This window comes from Somniosus microcephalus, chromosome 11, assembly GCF_052327205.1.
Source record: "Somniosus microcephalus isolate GS21.2 chromosome 11, FLI_Smic_1.0, whole genome shotgun sequence".
NCBI classification, from domain to species: domain Eukaryota; kingdom Metazoa; phylum Chordata; class Chondrichthyes; order Squaliformes; family Somniosidae; genus Somniosus; species Somniosus microcephalus.
This window is the reverse complement of record NC_140997.1, coordinates 227,404,917-227,418,826: the sequence shown is the minus strand read 5'-3', so window position 1 is coordinate 227,418,826 and position 13,910 is coordinate 227,404,917. Positions and strand designations below refer to the sequence as shown.

Genomic DNA, 13,910 nt, shown 5'->3' with positions numbered 1-13,910 from the left:
CCTCTTTCTGCACGGTACTATTCAATGATTATTTATGTGAGGGCAATTTTAACCTAACCCGGGCAACTGAGAGGATCGGATCAGCCGCCTGTTTTACACCCCGCCTGAATTTACCCATCGGATGGATTAGGTTAAATTAAGCCCAAGTGTCTCGTGATGGGGAGGTATTTTTTATCCTGCCGTGCGGTGAACTATCGGCAGGAAAGCAACGCTCAGACTCAGGCAATGGTCTGACACTCTGCTCTGCCACTGGTCCAGCTTGGCACTCTGAGAAAGCTGGTGACCAACCGCAGGACTTAACGTGCAAAATCACACGAGTTCCAACAAAAAATTAGACAGAAACGTCTGCTTTCTAATCAGCTGAACAATAACAGGGCGGCAAATAAAGAGAGAAATAAAAAAGAGAGAGAAAAAAGTCCACACAGAGCGTGACGGGGAGACAGACAAAGACGTCAACATTCGGAGAGGGGGTAGGGATAAAGGGAGAGACAGGGAGAGGAAGAAAGACAAGCAGAGAAAAAGGCAGGAAGAGGAGAGAGATGTGAAAAAGAGATGGAGAGTGAAGGGATGGGAGGGAGTGAGAGAGGCAAAGAGGAGGCAAGAGAGGAAGAAACCGGAAGAGACAGAGTATGAAAAGAGAGACAGGGATAGAGAGAGCCACAGACAGAGAGCAGGAGAGGGGAAGAGAGACTGGCACACAGACAGATAGATCGAGGCAGAGACAGACAGAAGGAGTAATGTAAATGACCAGTGCTGGAATCAAAGCTAAATCTTCCGAGGTGAAGACCCATGGTTCTATATGTTCAATCCCTCCCACTCTACATAAATCTGATGGAGGACAGCAAGTTGACTAACACCTGAATGAGAAAGATAGGCCAACATTTTAAATCTGGTTCTTCCATCAGGACTGGCCCATTCGGAGGGAGGGACCTCGTTGAATCAATAACCATTAATCTTTACTCTTTCAGATACTGTCTGGCCTTCTGTGCACAGCCAGCATTTCCTGTTTATAAGATCAGATTTCCAGCAGCCTCCCTGGGAGGAGGGTCAATTTTAACCTGTCGAAATTGGAGGTTGTTGGCGGTAACCGTCGCAGTTAACCCCCCCACCCCCCGGATGATCGTCCGGCCTCGATTCACCCGGGGAGCCTACTTACGGGCGGCCGCAACGCCTGCATGTTTGAGGCGGTCGGCCCCTTTTAATATGCAAATGAGGGGGGGGGGCCAATGACGTCCACAGGACCACGATTGACATTTTAGGATAAAGCTGGTCGGGAGCCTGAGCCTTGCACTCTCTGGCCGGTTCCACTGGTGCCGGAGCCGAAGAGGCCTTTGGAGCGGTAGGTATTTAGTTATTTGATGTGGGGCCCGGAGCAACGTTCCCCCGAATTATTTTTTTTCGTGCATGGACCCTTTAAACTTGCTGCACGGCCGCGCATGCGCGGTGTCTTTTCCAGCGGCAACAACTGGTGAGCGGCCTGTGTGGGACCTCCCGATCGATGGGGGAATGTTGGCCAGGAGTCCTCCTCTGGGCCCCACAGAAGTTCTGCCGGAACACGATCTGCCCCCACCCTCTCACCCCCACCTCAGCCTCGCCACACAACCCCACCCCCCAACAAGACTTTAGCGTCCCAGCTGACCAACATTGCTGTGGCCAAACAAAAACCTGGCGAGGTGCCTTGGGATGCCCACCAGAATCCTGGCTGCCCGAAGGTCAACGTTTATCCCCTGATTTTCCCGATGATTCCTTTACGACAACATTTATCATTGTAAGTTGCTATTCGATTTTGCAACCGTCATGGTGTAGTTGCTGTCTTTGGCCACTAGGTGGCAAAGTGGAGCAAGTTTTTTATATAGTCACTCCCAAACCCCCTCCATTGCCATCTTATCTATGAAAGAAAAACTTACACTATAGCTCTATTAATCACACTTACTTTGACTCCCATTTCTCCCCGACTACCAGAAGGTCCCTGACAAGACAATGGAACATGGTTTAAAATAAAAGTTAAGGTAAGAAACGAAAAATCTGATGAAAAGCTACTTGAAACCGAGAAGTAGTTACTGATAGTCCTCGTTCTCCGGTCAAGCCTGGTCTTCCATCTTCACCCTAGGGAGTCAACGATGACATGAGTGAATAAGACTATTTTATTGGGCAAACGCCTGGCAAAAATCAAAACAAAGACCTTGCATTTCTACAGCGCCTTTCATGACCTCAGGACGTCCCAAAGCGCTTTACAGCCAATGAAGTACTTTTTGAAGTGTAGTCACTGTTGTAATGTAGGAAAAGCGGCAGCCAATTTGCGCACAGCAAGCTCCCACAAACAGCAATGCGATAATGACCAGATAATCTGTTTTAATGATGTTGATTGAGGGATAAATATTGGCCAGGACACCGGGGAGAACTCCCCTGCTCTTCTTCGAAATAGTGCCGGGGAATCTTTTACGTCCACCTGAGGGAGCAGATGGGGCCTCGGTTTAACATCTCATCCGAAAGACGGCACCTCCGACAGTGCAGCGCTCCCTCCGCACTGCACTGGGAGTGTCAGCCTAGATTTTGTGCTCAAGTCTCTGGAGTGGGACTTGAACCCACAACCTTCTGACTCAGAGGCGAGAGCGCTACCCACTGAGCCACGGCTGACGGTAACCTCAAATTAACTTCAAATATGATATTTCACCATTATTGATTGGAGCCTCCATCATCTGCCGGCCCGATCGCCTGCCAGAACCTTCGCCGGGCGAAGCCTCGCACCGGACGCTGCCTGTTTGTTTTGCTATCAGCAAATGCCACAGCAAACGTTAAAGTGATAACCCAGCACTTTGGGTGGCGGTGAGGGAGCTGGCGAGTAAGAACCAGTGGAATAAAAAGATAGCGGGGGGGGGGGGGGGGGGGAAGAATCGATTTATTTTTTGTTTTGCAGCCAGATTGTTCCGTATGGGAAGTCAGAAGTTCTCCTCGAGATGGACGAGGACGAATGGCAAAGAAAATTGACGGGGGAACAACTGCTGCAATTGTACAGGGCTTTGGTGAGACCACACCTGGAGTACTGTGCACAGTTTTGGTCTCCTTATCTAAAGAAGGATATCCTTGCCTTAGAGGCGGTTCAACAAAGGTTCACGACATTGATTCCTGGGATGAGAGGGTGGTCCTATGAGGAGAGATTGAGTAGATTGGGCCTATACTCTCTGGAGTTTAGAAGAATGAGAGGTGATCTCATTAAAACATACAAGATTCTGAGGGGGGATTGACAGGGTAGATGCTGAGAGGATGTTTCCTCTGGCTGGAGAGTCTAGAACTAGGGGGCAGAGTCTCAGGATAAAGGGGTCGGCCATTTAGGACTGAGAGGAGGAGAAATTTCTTCACTCAGAGGGTGGTGAATCTTTGGAATTCTCTACCCCAGAGGGCTGTGGAGGCTCAGTCGTTGAGTATATTCACGGCTGAGAGCGATTTCTTGAACACGAATGGAATCAAGGGTAATGGGGATTGGGCGGGAAAGTGGAGTTGATGTAGACGTTCAGCCATAATCTTATAAGAACATAAGAAATAAGAGCAGAAGGTGGCCATACGGCCCCTCGAGCCTGCTCCGCCATTCAATAAGATCATGGTTGATCATTGACCTCAACTCCACTTTCCCGCCCGGTCTCCATATCCCTTGATTCCCCTAGAGTCCAAAAATCTATCTGTCTCCGCCTTGAATATACTCAACAACTCAGCATCCACAGCCCTCTGGGGCAGAGAATTCCAAAGATTCACAACCCTCTGAGTGAAGAAATTCTTCCTCATTTCAGTCTTAAATGGCCGACCCCTTATTCTGAGACTATGCCCCCTAGTTCTAGACTCTCCAGCCAGGGGAAACAACCCCTCAGCATCTACCCTGTCAATTCCCCATAGAATCTTGTATGTTTCAATGAGATCACCCCTCATTCTTCTAAACTCGAGAGTATCGGCCCATTCTACACAATCTCTCCTCATAGGACAGCCCTCTCATCCCAGGAATCAATCTAGCGAACCTTCGTTGCACCGCCTCCAAGGCAAGTATATCCTTCCTTAGATAAGGAGACCAAAACTGTGCACAGTACTCCAGGTGTGGTCTCACCAAGGCCCTGTACAATTGGAGCAAGACTTCCTTACTCTTATACTCCAACCCCCTTGCAATAAAGGCCAACATGCCATTTGCCTTCCTTATTGCTTGCTGTACCTGCACGCTAGCTTTCTGTGTTTCTTGCAGGAGGACACCCGAACCTTTCTGAACACCAACATTTGAAAGTTCCTCACCATTTAAAAAATATTCTGTTTTTCTATTATTGAATGGTGCTGCAGGCTCGAGGGGCCGTATGGCCGACTCCTGGTCCTATTTCTTATGTTCTTACTGGAGAGATCAGTCGTAGCTCCCAAGTGAGCCAAACAGCCCAGATCACTGACCCGACTCCACATTAACATTCCAACTTTGAGGTACCAGCAAAGGGTTTGAACTTATTAAAACGCGCCTATAAGATTCACACCTAAAAAAAAAAGGGTTTCATACCCTGGCTCCTGGATCTCCCCTTTCTCCTCTTGACCCAGGCACTCCTGCCCCAGTTTCACCCTGCACAGAAATGGTAAAAAAAAGCACAGGAATAAGAGCACAACAAGAGTTAAATAATGAGAGGAGGTAAAGGGGAAGTCCCAGGAAGGGCTGAAATTTGGTTCATACCTTGTCACCTTTTGAACTGGCTGGCCCTGGCACACCCTGAATAAAAAATTCACATTCTGAGTTAACCAGATCACAGTTTTAATTCCATCATAACTCCACCACCTCCCCCCCCCACCACCATTTTGTTTATTTGTATTAAATATTATGGCCCAGAATACCCGTGACCCCTTCCATCGCTGTGACCGCAGTGGGGTGGGATTTCCGCCCTCTGACCCTTCGCTCCCTGACCCACTTGGCATTCTTAAGGTCATGACTACTGGCACTTTTTGAAAAACGCCCAGCACAGGGAGACTGGGATTTCCCAAGGCCTACCAGTAGTTTAGGGTTAATACCTGGCAGTCACCGTGTTTCTTAACGACTCGCATTTCTATAGCGCCTGTCACAACCTCAGGACGTCCAAAAGTGCTTTACAGCCAATGAAGTGCTTTTTGAAGTGTAGTCACTGTTGTGATGTAGGAAACGCGGCAGCCAAATTGTGCACAGCAAGCTCCCATAAAACAGCAATGTGAAAATGACCAGATAATCTGTTTGGGTGCTGTTGGTCGAGGGATAACTATTGGCCAGTTCACTTCTTCAAATAGTGCCATGGGATCTTTTGCATCCACCCGAGAGGGAAGACGGGGCCTCGGTTTAACGTTTCATCCGAAAGATGGCAGCTCCGACAGTGCAGCGCTCCCTCAGTACTGGAAGCGGGAGTGTCGGCTTAGACTTCACGCTCAAGTCTCTGGAGTGGGGCTCGAACCCACAATGTGCTGACGCGAGAAGCGAGAGTGCTACCCACCGAGCCACGGCTAACATAAACACGTGATAACAATGGATAATGGGTTAACTAACCTGCAATCCTGGAAGTCCAGGGGGTCCTGGTGCACCAGCTGTTCCATCTCTTCCTGGAAACCCAGGTGGGCCCTTAAATAACAATAACTCGTTAAAAGAATATGCCTGAAATTGAGCGTTACGTCAAAATAATTGGATTATGCAAGTTCCTTTTTATTACTGAATTTGTTTACAACCACCTGGGTTAACCAGGGGCAAAATTCAGCCAGGGCTCTCGCTCCTGATCGTGAACCTTCTGGAAAGTAAGCGAGTGTGAATGTTGGCTGAGGGCAAGATCAGGCTCATTTGCGATATCCCCATGGTTGAGCAGTCGACTAGCACTCACCGTCAGGGCTTACACATGGAGAATGAGCTACTTAGGCAAGGTACGAGTGAGCCTATTGTGGCCATGCCACCACCAACTTCACTTTCTAATAAGAAAATAAGAATTGGGAGCAGGAGTCGGCCATACGGCCCCTCGAGCTTGCTCCGCCATTCAATAAGATCATGGCTGATCTTCGACATCAACTCCACTTTCCCGCCCGATCTCCATATCCCTTGATTCCCCTAGAGTCCAAAAATCTATCGATCTCAGCCTTGAATATACTCAAAGACTCAGCATCCACAGCCCTCTGGGGCAGAGAATTCCAAAGATTCACCACCCTCTGAGTGAAGAAATTCCTCCTCATCTCAGTCTTAAATGGCCGACCCCTTATCCTGAGACTGTGACCCCTAGTTCTAGACTCTCCAGCCAGGGGAAACAACCTCTCAGCATCTACCCTGTCAATCCCCCCAGAATCTTATATGTTTCAATGAGATCACCTCTCATTCTTCTAAACTCCAGGGAGTATAGGCCCAATCTGCTCAATCTCTCCTCATAGGACAACCCTCTCATCTCAGGAATCAATCTAGTGAACCTTCATTGCACCGCCTCCAAGGCAAGTCTATCCTTCCTCAGGTAAGTTCTAGTCTCATCGGTGGAGTTTCACACAAGTTATCTGCTCCCTCCTTGAGACTAACCAGTGATTCTAAAGCACACAGAGTGTGACTGAGAGACACCAAGTTGACGTAAGAGTGCTCCCTTGTGACACTAAGAAACGATGGGGCAATTAGTAGAATATCCCTTCCCTATAACCAGCGTCAGACACAATACGCCACCTCACGGGACAATATCCTAGAGACGAAAGGTCTAATAGGGAGAATTTATTAGATGGTTGACTTTTCAAACTGACGATGCCCAAAAAACCAAAATGCTGAGGTTTCGAATCATGCGGGTCGGTAACCAGAGGATGCAGATTTAAGAGAATTGGCAAAAGAGCCAGAGGGGAGATGAGGAGAATTTTTTTTACACGGCAAGTTGTGATCTGGAACGCGCTGCCTGAAAGGGCGGTGGAAGCAGATTCAGTAATAAATTTCAAAAGGGAATTGGATAAATACTTGAAAAGAAAAATTCTACAGGGCTATGGGGAGGGAACAAGGGAAGTGGGACTAATTGGAGAGCTCTTTCAAAGAGCCGGCACAGGCATGATGGGCCGAATGGCCTCCTTCTGTGCTGGAGGATTCTATGTCAGTGGAAGCGGATTAGAATCGACAGCAGATCTCAGCAGGTTTGTACTTTGCCTGAGCAGCTGTAAATCTCAAGAGGGTCTAGTCCTGCAGATTTGACTCATCTCGTCTCTTGTTAAGATTCTGACGGGCTTGCTGTGGATATCTAGCAGTTTTTATTTCACTTGCCGGCTATTTGAGAACAATGACACTTTCGGCAACAACAACAAAAAAATCACAAAAATCTGGCTTCTTGTTAAAACCAGGTCGTAAAAGTTATGGCGAAGCACGTCCCCTGCTTTACCCTCTCTGCTGCTGGTCCCTGTGGCCCAGGTAGTCCAACTTCGCCTCTTAGGCCCGGCTGTCCTGAGATACCAGTGGGGCCTTGTTGCCCTGGAGGGCCAGGGGGTCCCGGGAAACCAGGGTCACCCTGAAAAGATTAAAACACCTTATTATTCATTTTGATATAAAAAGGTGTAACAACGTAACGTTAGGAGTCCGCGGCCGAGGTTATTCGCCCTCCCCCGACCCCTTGAGGTGAGGCTCTGGTGTAGTGGCACTTGAGCCCATCCTAGAGATGCCCTGCTGACTCCTGGGTCATTTACATACAGGAGGCAGGCACTAGTCTGGGGGGGGAGGGGGCAGAGGGGAATGGCACCAATTTGGGGGGGGGGGCAGTGGAAGGTAGCACCAGTCTGGGAGGAGGGGGCACCAGTCTGGGGAGGAGGTGGCACCAGTCTGGGGTGGAGTGGCACCAGTCTGGGGTGGAGTGGCACCAGTCTGGGGGGTGGAGGTGGCACCAGTCTGGGGGGAGAAGGTGGCACCAGTCTGGGGGGTGGAGGTGGCACCAGTCTGGGGGGAGGAGGTGGCACCAGTCTGGGGTGGGGGGGGGAGTGGCACCAGTCTGGGGTGGGGGTGGAGTGGCACCAGTCTGGGGTGGAGTGGCACCAGTCTGGGGTGGAGTGGCACCAGTCTGGGGTGGAGTGGCACCAGTCTGGGGTGGAGTGGCACCAGTCTGGGGTGGAGTGGCACCAGTCTGGGGTGGAGTGGCACCAGTCTGGGGTGGAGTGGCACCAGTCTGGGGTGGAGTGGCACCAGTCTGGGGTGGAGTGGCACCAGTCTGGGGTGGAGTGGCACCAGTCTGGGGTGGAGTGGCACCAGTCTGGGGTGGAGTGGCACCAGTCTGGGTGGGAGGGTGGAGTGGCACCAGTCTGGGTGGGAGGGTGGAGTGGCACCAGTCTGGGTGGGAGGGTGGAGTGGCACCAGTCTGGGTGGGAGGGTGGAGTGGCACCAGTCTGGGTGGGAGGGTGGAGTGGCACCAGTCTGGGTGGGAGGGTGGAGTGGCACCAGTCTGGGTGGGAGGGTGGAGTGGCACCAGTCTGGGTGGGAGGGTGGAGTGGCACCAGTCTGGGTGGGAGGGTGGAGTGGCACCAGTCTGGGTGGGAGGGTGGAGTGGCACCAGTCTGGGTGGGAGGGTGGAGTGGCACCAGTCTGGGTGGGAGGGTGGAGTGGCACCAGTCTGGGTGGGAGGGTGGAGTGGCACCAGTCTGGGTGGGAGGGTGGAGTGGCACCAGTCTGGGTGGGAGGGTGGAGTGGCACCAGTCTGGGTGGGAGGGGTGGCGGAGGTGGCGGAGGTCTTGCTTCACTGGGAGAAAGTGGTGGCTGTGAGCTGCCTGTATTAATAAAAGCATTTGAGAGATTAAAGCGTTTGCTTTCCACCGCTGGGGTCTGCGCACAGCCACTCTCGGAGAACGAAACAGCGGCCCCTCTTCAATTGTTGCCCGAGGGCTCCCTCCGCTGATCTCCAAATACCGCAAGGCAAGGTCTGGCGGGCGGACCCAGCATCCAGCGCTCCTAGAATGGAAATGGCTCGGAGACCCAGCAAAGGCTCCCGTCTCTCCCAGTCGCGTGTATTTACCATAAGCAGAAACAGGCCATTCAGGCAGTGGCAGCTTCCCCACCAACCCCCCCCCCAATCCCAGGGAGGTAGGGCAGCGACGAGTTGCATTCTGCTTCCATCTGTCCGCACCGCCCCCACCCCCATACGATCCAATGAAAAGGGGGTGAAGCGAAGCAGAAATCCTTGGGCTAGTTTCTTGGGGGGAAAACCATTGATCGGAGCTGTCCACGATTGCTGGTGCTGAACACAGACCATGGTGCATTTGGACAGTGTTTCGGCCGTACTTAGCTCAGTGGGATAAACTCCAAAGAAATTTCTGCAATGGTCCTTCAAATAGTCCTTCATGAGCAAAGCTTTACATTTGGTAAACAGCTTAATAGGCTACATTTCGCAAATACCAGTAATGAGTTGCCATCTTTAAAACAGTGGAAACAAGAATTTTAAAAATAAAGACTTGCATTTATATAGTGCCTTTCATGACTTCAGGATGTCCCAAAGCTCTTCACAGTCAATGAAGCACTTTTTGAAGTGGAGTCACTGTTGTAATATAGCAAACGCGGCAGCCATTTTGCGCACAGCAAGCTCCCACAAACAGCAGCAATGTGATAATGACCGGATAATCTGTTTTTTTTTTAGTGATGTTGATTGAGGGATAAATATTGGCCAGGGCACCGGGGAGAACTCCCCTGCTCCTCTTCAAAATAGTGGCCGTGGGATCTTTTATGTCCACCTGAGAGGGCAGACGGGGCCTCGGTTTAACGTCTCATCTGAAAGACGGCACCTCCGACCGTGCAGCACTCCCTCAGCACTGCACTGGGAGTGTCAGCCTAGATTTTGTGCTCAAGCCTCTGGAGTGGGACAAATGTACTAACCCGTCAGTTACTAGCTTGATTTAAACACCGAGAGGGTAATTTAAACCTAAGCCCACCAGCGGGAAACTGACAGGATGACATCCCGCCCAAGGTTCCCTGTAATTTTCTTTTGGTGCCCTTTCACTGCCTGCGCGGCACATTCACTATCTCGTGCTGGTGCGGTTATTTCAATTGTAAAGATGCTGAGCGACCTTCGCCAGATCTCCAGGCCGCTGCGCAGCCGCGGAGCTTAACGGGAACACTGATCCCGCCCGATTTGATTTCAACGGAATGATAAATTGAACGGGGTGTGAAATGGGCGGCTGATTCAATCATGTCAGATTCACAGCAGGCGGATTAGGTTAAAATGATCTGCTGACGTGCTCTTAATTAAAGAGGCTAATAAACATTCTTCGGGAGGTTTCAGTCAGGCTTTGTTTCAGAAACTAGGATGAAATCAAGACCATATTCCACTCCCCATTCAAACTCATTCGTTCCCCAGCCCTCAAAAACTGTGGAATCCCTTCCTTCCCTCAGTCCTTTCTTCATCCTACAATCTACAGACTTTCAAAAGGTCAAGCTTGGCATCACTTTTTGATTTACCTTTTCGCTTGGTGGTTTCCTGCTAGGCTTCGCCTAGATTTCTCGGTTTAAAAAAAATCTTAAAATGGCAACATAAAGTCACTAAAAATGTGGCCACAGAGAAACGTTTCCCATAAGCAACTGAACGAACTGTGAACTAATTGTATGCACTTTTCACTCAACGTGTCAAACATAGAAGATAGGAGCAGGAGTAGGCCATTCGGCCCCTCGAGCCTGCTCCGCCATTCAATGAGATCATGGCTGATCATCCAAACTCAGTACCGTCCCTGCCTTCGCCCCATATCCCTTGATCCCTTTAGCCTTAAGAAATATATCTAACTATAGCAGATGGTCAACATCGAGTTCAAGAATTTCAGACCATAACCTCTGCCCCTATCTTGTTTTTCCCATTTTTTTTCTCTCACTCTCACATGGCAGCTGTCGATCATTTAACCATTGCCATTTACACTTCATCTAGAGCCAACTTTTGTTTCTTAACTTGTCCCATTATCACCCCCTTTTGCCTTGCACCATCATCCCTTAATGTCTCTTAATCTCTCCTGCCTTCCACCCTATCACAGACCTTCCCTTTTGTTCTTTCCTCCACTCCTCCCCTTTCCGTTCCCCTGCACTTGCTTCAAAACCTTTTCCAGTTCTGACGAAGGGTCACCGACCTGAAACGTTAACTCGGTTTCTCTCTCCACAGATGCTGCCTGACCTGCTGAGTGTTTCCAGCATTGTCTGTTTTTATCGCAGATGGCCATTGCCTTGCAACGGAACACAAGCTTGTCTTAACGGTTGTATTGCCTCTGTGTGGGATTCGAACCCTCGCCCACAAAATGCTGGATTCTCGGAATCCCATTCGTTTGCAACCATTTTCTTGACTTTTATTTGGGAATTGTTGGCACAAGTTGACAGGTTTGGCTGACGTCTTGGGAAGGGGAACAAGAAAATCTGGCAAAGGGGCTTAACTCCTTGTGTGCGAAAGTATCAGAGAAGACCCATAACTGTAATAATTAATAAACACAACAGTCACCTTCAGTCCTGGAGGTCCAGGTTGTCCAGCTGGACCTGATATTCCAATGCCTGGATGACCCTATGTTGAGGAAAATTGGAGAAAGGTTAAGAAATGCTGGTATCGATCAACATTTTACTAGTCGGTGATTTGATATTATTTCAGCCGTTGAGCTAACTTGCAGTGAAAGTTAAGTTATGGTTAATAAGTTCTACAAGATACACTGCAGCAACTCGCCAAGGCTTCTTCGGCAGCACCTCCCAAACCCACCACCTCTTCCACCTAGAAGGACAAGGGCAGCAGGCGCATGGGAACACCACCACCTCCAAGTTCCCCTCCAAGTCACACACCATCCTGACTTGGAAATATATCGGCCGATCCTTCATCGTCACTGGGTCAAAATCCTGGAACTCCCTCCCTAACAGCACTGTGGGAGTACCTTCACCACACGGACTGCAGCGGTTCAAGAAGGCGGCTCACCACCAACCTTCTCAAGGGCAACTAGGGATGGGCAATAAATGCTGGGCCTTGGCAGCGATGTCCACATCTCATAAACGAACAAAAAAAAGAAGTTCCCCCAACAGCTCAGTTGTTACGCGAACTACTCAATGTGGTACTGAACCATTCAGATACGGAAGGTCCCAGGTTTCCACCCGTGCTCTGTGCTGGTTTTATTAGATCCCACCCAAGGGGTGGCTTTAGCATCTCTTAGCCGGGAAGGGAGGTGGGAAATCAGTCGCCATTCCTGCTCCTGATTATTATCCAGCAATTTCTGCTGTGTGTGGACACTGCGTTAGAAGAGAGATCCCGGAGAGTAGTAGGGCTGGAGGAGGTGGCAGAGATAGGGAGGAGCGAGGCCTTTAAAAAAAAGATGCTCGGAAGTACATCTCCGCAGAGTGTCGGCATCCTCTGGAATCGATCGCCAGTAAGTGTGGACTTGCTGCTGGCCTAGATCCTGTGAGTGGACGACATCTCGGGTCATAGAAGATAAGTGGTTTAACCGGGACTAGTACTAGCGGTCACTGTGCTGGATCTTGCTTGATTGCCTTTGGGCTCGCAGAGGAATTTCCCAGATTTACCCTAAATTGGCCTACGGTTTCCTTCCTCTGCTTAAAGTCTCCCCTGAGGGGAAGGGTCAATGTGGCCGGGTGTAGGTTGCACCACGACAGGATGGGGCAGCCTTGGTGGGCCAGCTGGTCTTTTTCTGTCCTTCTTCACGTGATTTCCCATCAGGTACAGTCAGGTGGGTGAGGCTCTCCACCAGTAACCTGCATCCATAAAATGTGACCCTCGTAGTACAATCGTAACTGGCAAAAAGTTCAATTTAGAGATTTCTGAAGCCAAGAAAATCAGTTGAAACAGCCCTTGTATATTGAAACTGACTTCTCCACACTAAAGAGAGAGAAAGAAAGAGAGAAAGAAAAAGAGAAAGAAAGAAAAAGCGAGAGAGTAAAAGAGAAAGAGAAAGAGAGAGGAAGAGAAAGACTTGCATTTCTATAGCGCCTTTCACTATCGCGGGACGTCCCAATGCGCATTACAGCCAATGAAGTACTTTTGAAGTGTAGTCAATGTTGTAATGTAGGAAACGCGGCAGAAAATGTACACACAGCGATGTGATAGTGACCAGATGATCTGTTTTAGTGATGGTGATTGAGGGATAAATGTTGGCCCAGGACACCGGGGAGAATTCCCTGCTCTTCTTCGATAGTGATATAATTGCAAAAATACAGACGTCACGTACCTTATCTCCTTTGACTCCAGGCGACCCTCTAAAACCCTGCAATAAAAATAATGAACAATAAAATATATTAAAAGGTTGTGACAAGGGTTCTGCCTACCCTATGCATAGAAACATAGAAGCATAGAAGATAGGAGCAGGAGTAGGCCATTCGGCCCCTCGAGCCTGCTCCGCCATTTAATGAGATCATGGCTGATCATCCAAATTCAGTACCCTGTCCCTGCTTTCTCCCCCTATCCCTTTAGCCTTAAGAAATATATCTAACTCCTTCTTGAATATATTTAATGAATTGGCCTCAATTGCCTTGTGTGGTAGAGAATTCCACAGGTTCACCACTCTCTGGGTGAAGAAATTCCTCCTCATCTCAGTCCTAAATGGCTTACCCCTTATCCTTAGACTGTGACTCCTGGTTCTGGACTCCCCGCCATCCTTCCTGCATCTAGTCTGTCTAGTCCTGTTAGAATTTTATAACTTTCAATGAGATCCAGGTTCAATGCGATAGGTTTTCTTATATACCCGTGTATAAAACTAGAAATTTATGTTCCTTTTTTGGCCGAAGAATAGCGGAGGCCGTTTCACATGTAGGGTACCTTCTGCACAAGTATATACAGTAGGTAAAATGAAAGTTGAATAAAAATAGAAACCAGACAACTTTGGCAAGGTAAAACTGGGGAGCGTTTCTGTAGTAACAGGTCGATTAAAGAAGTAAAAATCATCACTTGTTTTAGGAAGGGACAGATCCCAAGTAGCAAGGTGTAAAATTATTTGATACAAAA

The 13,910-nt window shown here is 49.2% G+C and overlaps 1 protein-coding gene across 1 annotated transcript in view; it reads right to left on the bottom strand.

Moving 5' to 3' along the window:
- Nucleotides 1-13,910, bottom strand: part of col7a1 (collagen, type VII, alpha 1) — a 418,430-nt gene that overhangs the window by 33,084 nt on the left and 371,436 nt on the right. The window contains exons 98-105 of the mRNA XM_086000010.1: nt 13,138-13,173; nt 11,418-11,477; nt 7,353-7,478; nt 5,525-5,596; nt 4,691-4,726; nt 4,523-4,582; nt 2,062-2,106; nt 1,934-1,969 (exon numbers count right to left, since the gene is read on the bottom strand). Coding sequence (XP_085856136.1) covers nt 1,934-1,969; nt 2,062-2,106; nt 4,523-4,582; nt 4,691-4,726; nt 5,525-5,596; nt 7,353-7,478; nt 11,418-11,477; nt 13,138-13,173 — 471 coding nt within the window. The remainder of the gene's footprint in view (nt 1-1,933; nt 1,970-2,061; nt 2,107-4,522; nt 4,583-4,690; nt 4,727-5,524; nt 5,597-7,352; nt 7,479-11,417; nt 11,478-13,137; nt 13,174-13,910) is intronic.